Here is a 13,944-nt window from a genome sequence, read left to right on the forward strand (position 1 = left end):
GCAGGGTGTTTTACTATTTGGCGGTTTAAATGCTTTACGTTTTTGCCAGCGCATTAAGAAAGGCTCTCATGTTAAATTAAGTCAATTAATAAATGGAGACACATTAAGCAATCAATTTTGTCAGCCTATCTCCCCAGCATTATGTATGGTTGGCTGTAATCACAAGATAAATGCAATGAGCTGATCTATGGTAATGTTCAATAATACATTCTCCGCCAGGCTCAATTCATCAGGGAGTTTCGGTAGGGGAGGCATTTGTTATTGGCTGTCTCTGCACCTCAAGGATAACATTTCTGTCCTTTTGATTGGCCGCCTCACTGCTGCAAGGTTCTAACCGTCTTATTTTGATGATGAATATGAAGGCACGCTAAGCCGGGCTGGAGCGGAGTGTCTCAGAGGCTGCGCTCCTTCCAGAGCCCAAGGACTTACAGCTTCTTCCGCTGCCTCCCTGTGCCAACAACCACCCCCCCAAAAGTTGTGATGCTTTTCTTTACCCAGTGCTTTGGGGCTGTGTTAGATCTCATTCACCTCCGCTTTCAGCACTACAAGGCTAAACGGGTTTTCTCCGCTGCTGGGCAACTTGTCTGCGTTGTAAACCCCACGCACAACCTAAAGGTGAGTTGCTGTCTATCATTTTATATTCGCGCAGCTCGGGTTCCAGTCGTTTCTCCGTCGTCGGGGACTCCCACGTGAGCCTGGAGCTTCCAGCAAAGGCTCCCTGGCTAGGGCTCGGACGCACTGGGTACCCGGTGGGGTAGCCTGGCTCATTCTGGCTTTCTAGGTGTCTTGTGCTCTCGGTGACAGCGTGTTGTTCCCCGACTTGCCAGGAACAACTGGAGGGATGGTCTGGCCTCTTCTCCCTCTCCAGCATCCCTGCCCCCGCCGCTGTCAGCCCAGGAGTGGGGTCAGGGTCACAAGTGAAGGTGATGGAGGGAGTAGGGGGCGTCCTCTCCTTGCTCCCAAATATTCATGGCCAAGTGTTCAGGAGATGGGATTTGAAAAGTTACCCAAATTGCAGACTGTCCCATGTGTTTGGAAAAGCTGGCGAGCACAAGGATTTTGGAAGCCCCTTCTGGCGACCTCTGAAGTAGCTATGGGGGGCAGGGCAGGAACCCCCTAAACGGAACTGGGGACTGGGGACTTCTGCGAAGTGTTTGTCTTGCTCAGCCTCGGTATGACTGTGTGTGTGTGTCTGTGTGTGTGAGAGAGCGAGCTGGGAAGATCGGGAGGAGTTTGCTTGCGGGGAGCTGGCTGCGCCCCTCGCTCCGGGGACAGGAGGGGGCAGGATTTGCTTCAGTTGTGTAATAAGGAAACCTGCTGGGAGCTGCTGCTGTCTGAATCGCCGCAGGCCACCGGCTGCTGCCGGTCTGGCGCCGCTGCCTCTGCATTTGTGCCTCCAGGCCAATGCCCTTTGGCCAAATAGCCCAAATCAGAGATCTGGAGAGACGGCCCCCCATCATAGCCAGGTCAGACAGGGAGACGAATGAAGAGCTGTTGGCTTGGGTCGGTGAGGAAGGGAGGAAGACAGTGCCGGGTGGGGGTGGGCGGATGATCTCCCCAAAGAGGAAACTCTGAGCCCACCTTGGCTCTGTTTGAAATTAAACGATGGCCCCGGTGGGAGTTGCTTTCCTGTCCTCCCTGCTGCGCACAGGGCTGAGAGACAGGGAGGAGTGTGGGTCTGCAGCAGGAACCACGGAACTGTCTCCGTGAGGACAGATCTGTCATTCTAACCCTGCTCTCGGGTAGGAAAAGTGTTGCTTGTTGCTCGTCGCTTTATAAACTCCTACAAAGCGTCCGATTCTCCTCAACCAGAGCCCTGCAGGTCAGCCCTGATGGGTGCCCATCCTCTCTCCGCACCTCAATTCCTGGAAGTCCCTAGGAGGAACGAACGGCTGCTCTAAGGTGGCCAGTTCTGGGTGGAGGGGTGAGGAGCCGCCTTGGAACTGGGGCAGTGCCCAGCTCCAGGAATTGGCCCTCTGAGGTACCCAGTCTGTGACTAGCAGCAGTCACTCTGTACTCGGCTCTGGGGCTCATGCTCTCTCCTTCCTATGCTCGCTCTCGCTCTCTCTTTCTCTCCCTCTCCTTCCCCTCAATCCACTGTCTCTTTTTGCCTTCATGGCTTAGTTTTATAAATGAGAATTCCCTGCCAGTCACCCTTAGCACAGCAAGTGTATGGCGTACATACTAAAATATGATTCTGAATTCCATTTTATGGCCACTTTTGAGACCGCATTCAAACTCCCATTATTTTGTCACTTTACATTAGTTACTTCCCTGTGGCAAGAAATTTTGTTTACTCCTATTTTGCATTTTAACACCCTTAAAAATCGTTTATGAAACTTAGCCTTTTCCAAGTTTGAATTTATATGTTTCATTGACTGCGGCTGATGATGGAGGAGAGGGGTGCTGAGATCTTGGGATGCGGTGGGGTGGGGTGAGGTGAAATGCATCTGTGAATATCTTGCAGGGATGTCTGCCTGGATGTTGGTAAGTTGTCCTGCTGCCTGAATCCCAGGAGTTCAGAGTCAGGGCTGGAGGTCAGGCTCGGCTGTGACCAGCTGTGTGCCCTTGAAAGATTCAATCTCTCTGAGCCTTCCCTGCCTCACCTTTAAAATGGACATAGGAATGAATAACTCCATGGCTCTGGCTCATGGCTAAAAAGGATTACTAGAGGTCTCCCATCCAAGTACTAACCAGGCCCGACCCTGCTTAGCTTCCGAGATCAGAGTGGATCGGGCGCGTTCAGGGTGGTATGGCCGTAGACAAGGATTACTAGAGGTGAACGTACTTTACAGCACTCTCTTCCAGAAAAAAAAAAAAAAAAAAATCATATTGGGACGCCTGGGTGGCATGGTCAGTTAAGTGTCTGCCTTCAGCCCAGGTCATGATCCTGGAGTCCTGGGATCAAGTCCCGCATCAGGCTCCCTGCTCAGCCAGAAGCCTGCTTCTCCCTCTGCCTGCTGCTCCCCCTGCTTGTGCTCTCTCCCTCTCTCTCTCAAATAAATAAATAAAATCTTTTTAAAAAATCATGTTATTGTGCATAACTTGTGGGGTTCCATGAGGAACTTTTTAGAAGTAGCCACTGAAAGCCTTGAGTCCACTTAGAAACCATATAAGCAGCAACATAAAAATAGGTGACATACGCTTTGGGAGGCTATTTCCGTGGCTCACTTTTTCAAATACATACTCACTTGGCTCTTGATTTCCCGTAAAAAAACCACTTAGAGGTATTGCTCAGACAAGTGTCAGCAAGGTAAACAAAGCAAGGTGAGAACGGCTGATGCTGCCAGGGGGTCTGATTCCCGTGCATCCTGCCAGGCACAGAGAGCTCTGCAACCCAGAGCACCTTGATGGTGTCTCCATAAGCACGTTGTGTGTTTCCAGGGTCCAGGAGGCCCATCCGTTAAGTCCCACCTGCTTTGCAAACCTGGGCATTGACACCCATTTGCAGAGATTATAGAGCAACAATTCTATCTATAGGAGCGTGGCTATCACTTCTGTTAAAAAGCGAATAAAACCTCAAAGGAAAAGTGCTCCTTCTAAGCATTAATTTCTATAGACCACAGAAATAAGCCTTGGATATAATAAGCTGTGATCTACATGGGGGAAAAAAATCTTTTTTTTTTTTCCCCCGAAGAAAAAAAATGGTTGTGGCGATGTTAGCCCTGAATAGCTATTGATCTGTGGTGCCTCCCTACACTTGGTATGACAGGCTGGTACACGAAATAGTGACCAAGGACAGAGACGGCAACCTTGCTTTCAATTTTTTAGGTTGTGTGCAGCTGCAGTGAGGGCTGGGAAGCCTGTGTTGTTCTTTGTGGAAGCATATTAGCACTTTGTCCTTTCCCAGGCTTTTCCTGAGAATGCTAACTGTATTCAAGGACCGGAGGCAAGTGCTGAGTTATAATCAAAATTCACTTACTGAGCAGAGAAAATCGTGTATTTACCGTGCTTCTATAGGTCACCTTCATTGTCAATCTTATTATGGCGATTACTCAGTAACCTGGGATTCCTTCAAGCAAGCTGATGTCTTTCCTTCTAAGTGGAAAGCAGAAGCCTTCCTTGGAAGGCAGACACTCTGGTTCAAGCCATTACACCCCTTAAGCCCACCCCTAATTAAAAGGGCCATTTAGAGCAGCTGGACCGGAACACGAGGGATCGGAACTCCGGGGACCTCTGCTTTAAGCAAGGGGCAGGCAAAGGGAGAATGAGTCACACAGCCCCCTCCATGGAGTGCAAATGACACTCTGTGTTGCTCTGTGTCTCTTTCTGTCTCTACCAGTATGGATGGCTCCTTGCACAGATAGGATTCCAAATGAGGCCCCCCATTTCTCCTTCCCACTTCATGAAAGGTGACCACCGAGAAGCCAGCGTCCCTGGCTGGCTGCCCTCCACTTCATTCACAGAGGTCATAGAAATGTGGCTCGCAGGCTGCAGGCTAGCATTGGGGAGGGCTCCAGCTCCCGGTCCTGATTCAGCATTCCTTTCTCCCTCGTGTTTTCTGCTTATTTCCAAATCAAGAAAGCCTTTCTCTCCTGGCTCCTCTCCTATCAGCACTAGCCACTTTTATAATTCCCTGTCCCGGCAGCTCACCCTTCTCCCAACCCTTCTCTAGGATGTCCTTCAAGGGGTGGGATGGCCGGTCCCCACACTCAGGCCTTTCCAGGGAAGGGTCTGTAGCAGTAGCCAGAGCCCCTCAAGGGTCAGTCCTTAGCGCTTCCCGAGCAGACAGTACCCATGCTGAGGCCGGCTGGACGACTTCCCCCTCTTAACCACAGCCCATGATAAACAGGTTTCTGAAAGCTTAGCAAAAAGCATCCGGCAAACTTCTGAAGGCCCCTGACAGTACCAAAGTCATTGCTAAGATCCCCGAGTGCCCTGCCCAGAAGCTAGAACAAAGGGTATAACTTCCCCACTTGTCCTGGAAGGCTACTCACACCTCTGTCCTGCTGGTCCTGGACCTCTTCTTTTTTCTTTTCTTTTTTAAGGCTTATTTGAGAGAAAGAGTACACTGCATGTGTCCAGGGAGGCAGGGGGGAAGCAGAACCTGAGGGAGAGGGAAGGGGGAAGAATCTCAAGCAGACTTTCCACTGGGTGCAGAGCCCATCCTGGGGCTCGATCCCACCACCCTGAGATCATTAGCCAAAACCAAGAGTCTGATGCCCAACCGGCTGAGCCACTTGTCCCCCCAACACCACCCAGACCTCCTCTTTATTGTGCGTGTTAACTTTGGGCTTACGGACAGGAACACGCAGATACACACACACCCACACACAGGCACGCATGAGATGGGAGGGGCCTGTGGGACAACAGTGGCTTTCATTTCAGTGCCTGCCTGATGCTAAAGCTAAAATCCGGGCATTTTAGTACCATTACTTGAAACATACACATGTGTTTCATTCTAAGACCAGCCCAGCCAGTGTGGATGAATGTGTGTTGAGTGATGGGTCGGGGGGGGGGGGCGGGGGAGGGGGACTCTGCATGGAGGAGGGGGGGATAACTCCAGGAGGGAACCGAGGAGAAGAGCTGCTGCTGTTGGCCTCTGCTGTTGGTGGGATCATCTTGGGAAATCCCGTTCTCGCCCTGGGGCTTCCACTAACTCTGCTCGACATGCACGCGGCAGGCAGGGTGAATGAGAGCTAAAGACCTGAACATTGTTTTTAGAGATTTAGAGGGTAGCCTTTGGAGTGTTCAGCCTCAATACCTGTTTTAAAGCTGTTTAACGTTTCCGGCAAGATCGTTTAATAGCTAGTGTGCGGCTTACTCAGCCCCTGTTGACATAACCCACCTCTGAGGATCCCACTGCCGTCGCCTGGAAATGTCACCATCTTCCTTCTGCTGCCCTGTCTTGAGTCTCTTCGCGGTTCATTAGCACCTTGGAGGGGCCGGGAAAGGACGGAGGGGGGCTGAAACCGGTGGTGGTGGTGGTCACTCCCTGGGCTTTCTTCTGAAAGCTTCCCCGTGCAGCCTCTTCCAGCCCTCGGGTTCCTGCGACTAGTGTAGGACGACCCACTCTGCGGGCACGGAGCAGTTATGTAGCCTTTCTGGTTAATGATGATTGCAAATGAGGCTCCCGAGTCCCATAACTAACAACCCCGAGCCCCGGGCAGTCATTTGGCTAGCTGGGAGCTAGTGATGGAGTTGCAGGAAGGCTGAAGCTGGCGGGGAGGGGAGGGGAGGCGATTACGTCTGTACTCCATTTATCCAGCAGCCCCAAAGCAAATTCTGTGCAACTCCCTTAACCACACAGCCCCTCAGGGTCCAGAAACTATGGCAGAAGGGAGGGAACAGGTTCTGAAAGCGTTTCTTGAAATCCACAAAGAGGTCAGAGCTATTAGGATCACTACCGCGGGGTAAGGCAGAGTATTTTTCTAGCAATTAACAATAGGGGAAAAAGAATAAAATAAAATAACTGCCTGTGAAGGGATTTTACCCTTCACAAAGTCATTCTGACCCCAATAGCTCTGTTTCTTACAGGGGAAACAGGTCTGTTTCGACACTCCGTGTCACCTGGAAGGGGTTGATCTGGAGGATGGAGACCTGTCCTCCCACAGGGGCCTGGGGCTTGGGGAATGACACGAGCATGTCAGAGCTGGGAGGTCACACCTTCTTATTGTATAGTCTAGGAAACTGAGGCCAGAGAGGGGGAACTATGTATATTTTTACCTGAGGGCTGCTGTAACGAACTGGCATGCTTCTGGGCGGCTTACAGCAATAGAGCATTTGCCCTCACCGCTCAGGAGGCCAGAAGTCCAAAATCAAGGTATCAGCAGGGTGGTGCTCCCTCGAAGGCTCTCCAGGGAAGAATCTGCTCTTTGCCTCATCCAGCTTCTGGGGGCTCCATGTGTTCCTTGGCTTGCAGTCACATCACCCCAATCTGCCTCTGTGGTCCCATGGCCCCCTTCTGGTCCCTGTGCATCCTCTCCTCTATGTGGCTATCCTACAAAGTGACATGGGACGGCATTCAAGGCCTACCTGGTCAATCCAGGATAATAGTCTCCTCCCAAGATCTTTAATTTAAACCTACCTTTGGTCACATCATACTCACTCGCTTGCTCTATAAACTAATAGTCACAGGTTCCAGGCATCAGGATGTGAACATATCAGCTTGTAGGCCACCCTTCAACCCACTAAGGGACTTTTACAGAGTCAACCCACTGAGTGACAGAAATGGAACCATGAGTTGGGTCTCCTAATGCCAGGCAACATCCCCTACGCTGTCCCAGGCTGCCTTCAAATCAATCCAAACTAAACATCCCTTGCTTGGGTGCATGCCGTCAGAGCAGAAAATTGCAGCGACCCCCTTCCTGTGCCCCATCAGCCCCGGGCCAGCAGTCTGGCCTTGGGGTTGTACCACATACCCTACCATCCCCGCTTTACCAAACCCACATTTCTGTAGCAAACTGAAACCTCTGCATCTTCCTCCCCAATTCCCTGACCCCCACCCCCACCACAAATTTCTTTCCTTTTTTAAAAAAATTATTTAAAAAAATAACATAATTAACAGGAATGTATGCACATTGTATTTTTTAAAAATCAAAGGAGAAGGAGATACATAGTCAAAAGCATAGACTTTTAAATCTGGCAGATCAATACAGATAGAAGAAGTGGGTGTAGGGAAAAAAAAAAACACCAAAAACCAAAACGAAAAACATGGTCTTTGGGGCAGCCAGACCTGAATTCAAATCCAGACTGTGCCACTTGTAGATGTGTGTGACTTTGAGCAAATGACTTAGGCTCCCAGATGCTCCATTTGCTCTTGTTTAAAAGGGAGAAAATAATATCCCCCTGCTCTGGCAGCATAAGGCTGAAATGAGCTCACGTGAGGCGAGTGTCTGCCGGAGAGAGTCTGGAAACAGCAGTGGTTATTGTCAACATGGTCATTACGAGGAAAGCAACTGCTTGGAAGCTGCTGGCAACTCCCCACCGCCCGACCTGGCTGTCTTTCTCTGCCCTCCCTCGCTCTCGCTCACTGTTTCTTGATATTTGTGAACTGCTCTTGGCCTTGAAGAAAATTTTGAAGAGAACAATTATTGTTCATGCCTTATATAAAAGTAAGATTTGTCCCTACTGCGTAGCTTCAGATAGAGCCCTTGACATAGAGCACAGCTTGGGTTCTGAGCCCATCCGTCCCACAGGAGAGGGGCTGGGTCTCGGGAGGACAGAGGTGCCTGCGTGGGGACGGGGCAGAAGAGCTGGGTCCCGTGTCATTCACAGAGCCGGGAGCCGTACAGAGCAGTCCCCATCTCCACCCATCCTGAAACTTGCCCCTCATGACTTATGCATGACTTCATTAGCGGCAGCTGAGTAGGTCCACGAGTAAGTGGCTCTGTGAGGGGCATCTGATCTGGAGGGTGGGGACCTGAGCAGAGGGACACCACAGAGAGATTCAGTGGGGTGGGGAGATGGCGGTGGGCAGAAACTGCACGCACCCAGGGAGACGGGACCTTTTCTCTTTGCACTTCAGTCCATCCTGCCTTGAGAAACAGCTTGCCTCTGTGCAGGCCAGGGATGAAGGGAGAACCGTCCTCCGTCAAGGCTGCAGCCTTGGGAGGGAGGGCAAGAGAGATGCTCTCCTCTTGTGAGCCAAGGAAGAATTCCTGGATCCCACTGTCGTCGGGGAGTTTTTAACAGTACTGAGCTCGGCCATAGACCCGGGTCCCCTGGACTCCAGCCTGAGTTTCCACCCACGCACGCACACTCCCACAGTCAATGGCGAGTCTGAGGGTGCCAGCCTCTTTGGACCCTGCGTGGCGTCCGAAGAGCGGGGCAAGATGACAGGATGCAAAGGCCAGTGGATGGGGAAACGGGACCCCCAGCATGGCGGGAGAAAGAATAAGACGGAGCTGAACAAGACCCTTCTGCCCTATCCAGTCTGTGACTGGCCACTCCAGTCTCAGGAGAGAGGCAAAGGGAGAAAGCAGTGTTGGGAAAGAAGAGAGCGCTATTCTAGCTGAGGCCTTCCACTCTGACTTCTGGAGTCAGATGGATCTGGGGTCGCGTCCAATGAGGCTGCTTTCCTTGACCGATCGCTCTGACCTCCTCTAGCCTGCATTTCCTCCCTTGTAAAATGACTGCTTTGAGGACAAAGTCATGTGACGGGCATCAGGTGTTGAGCGCAGCCCCTAGCACATAATAAATACTCCACCTGGGGGGCCACCATTACTATGAAGCTGGTTCCCGTACTGATGCTATCTGGTGCGCAAGGGCTGACCGAGCTTCTTTTGCCCAAAGTGTATGCGTGACCAAACTTCTCCTACTCCAACTGGACAGAGGGAAGGGGCAGCACTGAGATGACCTGTGTTGAGTGACTAAGATTTCGAAGCACAGTCTGTTCAGGGAAAGAGAGCTAGAGCGACACCCAAGTTCCAGGACCTGGTCTGAAAAACAAGGACCAAAGGAATGAAGTGACTTGCCCAAGGTCACAGCTGATGAGGGGCACAGTCAGCTGCTCTGTGACACCACACTGCTTGGGGGGTGAGGACGCTGGTTAAGGACACTGCTTCTCTAATATGACTCGCTGGCAATGCTGGACATCTTCCCAGGGGGTCCTTGTCCCCAGGCACGTGCCAGGATGGAAACCAGCCAGGCAGGGGTAGGACATCAAAAGGTAAATATTCCTTGGGTCTCTCGTACTGGCACAAGTACACAGCGAGCACAGGGATGAGGCTCCAAATGAAGTCACCAAAGCCATGAAGCCCTAGCCCAAGACTTTCAAATAGCAGATGGATCACGTTCTACTATAAAAAAGCTACATTTTCATTTTACCCATGGGCCCCAGGTGAAAACACGCTCGGAAAACAGATCTGAAACCAGCCTAATGTTTTTAGCCTTAGAACAAGGTCCTTGTGGATCATTTAGAATTGTGGTCTAACTGGAAATGTCAGTTTTACTTGCAAGATGCCGTATCTCTTAATAATTCCTCTGTCCTTTAATGTATTTTTAATCAGGAATTTCTGATTAGGAGGGAGTTGTGTGCTGCAGGGCTGTCTCCAGCCCAGGCACCGGGAACTCCAGCCAGGAGAGAGTGGCCTGTGGAAGGGGCAAGGCTGGGCTCCCCAGGATGAGACTGGAGAATGTCCTCTAGTGGAGGAGAGAGGCCATTGCGGACCCCATTTGAAGGGGAAGATGGGCTTCACTTGGCATCAGGAAGGCCCACATAGAGAGAACCATATAGAGATCAATAACAGATTTCGTTAAGACTGGCCAACAAGTCTAACCACCTGTCCCGCTTGGCAGCCAGACATCAAGGCCCCCGAGATCTAACTCCTACAACCTCACCAAAGATGTGCCGGGAAGCCTGATGCCACCTAGAACCTCAGAGATCCTTTCTATAAATCAGGGGTATATTGTGACTTACAGTAAGCTAAGCCAGCTACACATCCCGAAACTTTTAGACAATCATTTTCTGCTATCGCAGGTATGCACACAATCACAACAATAATGACATTACGAGCCCCAAAAGGGCCACCATTCACCGAAGGCAGGCTACGTCCAGGACCAGTGTTAAATCCTGTGCATTTAATTCGTACCAGGAAGTGCTGTGTTATGACCGCCCTCTATGACACAGAACGCCGACGCGGAACAAGGTGGAAGAGCTTGCTCATGGTGGCGGAGCCTTCTTAAATTAAAATGTTGTACTTTTAAGCACTTCTTGCTAAGTCACCTGTTAGTATCCTCTTTTCACAATGAACAACAGAGCCTGCTTGCTTGGCCGGAGGACCAGTATTAAGTACGTTAGATACAATTTTAAAACACTGAAGTGGGATCTTGACTTATTCACCCCTATGCATGTTCACCAAGTCCACACGTAGATGCTTCAGCTCCTGGAGGACAGTCCTGGGAGGCATTCTCCAGGCTTCTCTAGGCTGCAGAGTGGAACCAAGCCCCTGCGGCCTATAGCAGTGACTTGACTCCCTCCTGCTTCCTGAAATTGCCTTCCAAATAAACTACTGCACCCAGGTCCTTATCTCGGGCTCTATTTTTGGAGAACCCAAGTTAAGACTAGTTATGTGTGTGTGCTTCTATTATTATTATTAATAATGTTTACTAATGTTACTATTGTTTACTGAGCACTTATAAACTGCCAGCTGCTGTGCTAAGTGATTTCCCAGAATTGCCTTTTTTAACATCCTCAGAATAATGCCATCAGCCTCTCCCCAGTTTGCACTGGAGGAAGCCGAGGCATAGAGAGATTAAGTAACTTGTCCAAGCAATAGAGTTTAGCTGGTGCTTTAAACCTCTGTCCTTTTTTTTTTTTTTTAAGATTTTATTTATTTATTTGACAGATCACAAATAGGCCTAGAGGCAGGCAGAGGGGGAGAGAGAAGCAGGTTCCCTGCCGAACAGACAGCCTGATGCAGGGCTCGATCAGGGCCCGATCCCAGGACCCTGAGATCATGACCTGAGCCGAAGGCAGAGCCTTAATCCGCTGAGCCACCCAGTCACCCCAATTTTAACCTCTGTCTTAAGCTATCTCCCCCTCTTGATGAAACAATTGTTTGTCCTGGAATTTCTACAAAGAGCACAGTTTTCCAAATTCAGGCTCAATAAAAATGATGATTTGCATTAAATACTTCAGGGAAAACTTTGCAACAACTTTATCTACATGCCCAACTCCAAATTATTCTGCATAAAATAAATTTGTCCTCTATGACCATTTTTTTTTTTTTAATGCATGCACAGCAAAGGAAACCGGCAACAAAATGAAAAGGCAACCTCCTGAAGGGGAGAAAATATTTGCAAATCATATATCTGATGAGGGGTGAATATCCAAAATGTATAAAGAACTCAACTCAATAGCAAAAATAACCAAAAAAAAATTTTAAAGATGGGCAGAGAATCTAAACACAGTTTTCCAAAGAAGACATAGCGATGGCCAGCAGACTCATGAATAAGTGTTCAACATCACTCATTATCAGGGAAACGCAAACCAAAACCACAGTGACGTATCACCTCACACCTGTTACAGCAGCTATTATATTGAAAAACAACAACAAACAAGTAGTAACAAGTGTTGACGAGGATATGGAGACAAATGAATCTTTGTGCACTATTGGTGGGAATGTACATCGGTACGGCCACTATGGAAAAGAGTGTGGATTTTCTCAAAAAATTAAAAGTAGATCTGCTACCTGATCTAGCTATTACACTCCTGGGTATTTATCCAAAGGAAATGAAAACGCTAATTCAAAAAGCTATATGGACCTCTCTGTTCATTGCAGCATTATTTACAGTAGCCAAGATAAGGAAACAACCTAAGTGTCCATCAATGGACGAGCGGATAAGGAAAATATGATATCTATCTATACCTCTATATCTGTCTCTCTGTGTGTATACACACACACACATCTATAGATATCTATATCTATAGATACATATCATACAATGAACTACTATTCAATTATAAAAAAGAAGGAAATCTTATCATTTGCAAAAACATAGATGGACCCTGAGGGTATTATGCTAAATGAAATAGTTCAGACAGAGAGAGACAGATACTGTATGATCTGACTTATATGTAGAATCTAAAAAAAAAAAAACAAAACAAAATGAAACAAAGCAAAACTCACAGATACAAAGAACAGACTGGTGGTTACCAGGGGGAAGGGGTTGGGGGGTGTTTGAAAAGGGGAAAGGGAGTCAATTGTACCGTGACAGACACACCTACACTCATTGTGGCAGTCACGCTACAGTGTATACAAACATCAAATTACTATGTTGCACGCCTGAATATAACTTTATATACAGGTTTACCTCAATATAAGTAAAATAGATAAATGGTTACATGTTTTAATGGGCAGACAGATGTCTAAAACTAGCACTGACCCCCAAATCTGGGGCATGTGATTATCTTGTCCATACCTCACTTGCTTCTCAATGACAATGGGAGCTGGTTGACCACATCACTAAAGCAAATTGCTCTCTAAACATGGGGATAACATCCAACAAGCCACTTTTTCTCCAAGAAGAAAAAGAAACAAAGGAAATTTTTTTAATACAAAAGCGAAAATGTCCTTTAAAAGAGCCTCTTACTATATCACACCCATTCTTTAAGAAGATCCTCAGGCCTTTGAAACTTCCTGTCTCATTGGCCACCATAGTTATTACTATCTTTTTTTTCCAGAACCAAAGAGAAAGGATATTTTGATGACAAATTTCTATCTAATCTAAACTCAGCCTCCATCTTGATTCCTGGTAAACCTTTCCCTGAATTCCTAGCAAACACTGTCTCTTTCCAAAACTGCTGTGAGGGAGGCATCAGTCTGAGAGGTAAGCTTATCAGAGAGAAATGGAAAAATGTTTGATGTTTGTGAGCTTTGCTTCCAGGGTAGAAGCTGGAGAAATGCAGAGGAATGTTTATACTAACTTTGGAGAGCAGAAGGAAAACACTCAGCCAGACGCTGCCAAGCAGAAATCACCAGAGTGAACCCCAGTCCCCTCCTCTAGCAGCCTGACATCTGGGGAGAGGCCCAGAGGGCTGCCATGGGGTTCACAGGGGACCTGGATGTGGAAGGAATGACAGGAATTGTGAGGAAAGTGCCATGGCACCCCATCCCCTATGACCCCTGCCCGTCCCCGCACCCCCCATGGGGATGGGATGGAAGACAGCGGGGCACATACTGGCACCTCAGGACCCCTTGCCGCCTGCCATGCCTGGCCCGGCCTCCCCATAAACAGGCGGGCTGATGAGCACAATAAGAACCAACCTCATTGAAGCCAAAGTGATACATCTGTTTATGGTAATTAAATAAATGCCAGTTGGACCCTTCTCGGCGTGCTTACTGAAGCAAGTGCCAGATACACGCGGCTCTCCAAGAATCCGAGAGAAATTAGAGGCGAGAAGGCGAGCTCCCAGGCACTTCCACCCACTTCTTGAAAATACTTGGCTGAGGAGCTTTTCTCTGAACCAAGAGCCGGAGCTTTTCTCTGCAGTCTGGCTCG

The 13,944-nt window shown here is 48.9% G+C and overlaps 1 protein-coding gene and 1 pseudogene across 3 annotated transcripts in view; one reads left to right on the top strand and one right to left on the bottom strand.

The window, feature by feature from the left end:
* The first annotated feature begins 405 nt into the window (after positions 1-405).
* The window catches only part of SIAH3 (siah E3 ubiquitin protein ligase family member 3), a 70,221-nt gene continuing 56,682 nt past the window's right edge, over positions 406-13,944 (top strand). For all 3 annotated transcript variants that reach the window (XR_006821480.1, XR_006821481.1, XM_046028202.1), the window contains exon 1: positions 406-615. Coding sequence is in view for 1 of the 3 variants with exons in the window: in XM_046028202.1 (XP_045884158.1) it covers positions 481-615 (135 nt within the window). In the remaining 2 variants the exon portion in view is untranslated. The remainder of the gene's footprint in view (positions 616-13,944) is intronic.
* LOC123925318 lies at positions 2,646-2,764 on the bottom strand (annotated as a pseudogene).

The sequence above is a fragment of the Meles meles genome, chromosome 14 (genome assembly GCF_922984935.1).
Source record: "Meles meles chromosome 14, mMelMel3.1 paternal haplotype, whole genome shotgun sequence".
NCBI lineage: Eukaryota > Metazoa > Chordata > Mammalia > Carnivora > Mustelidae > Meles > Meles meles.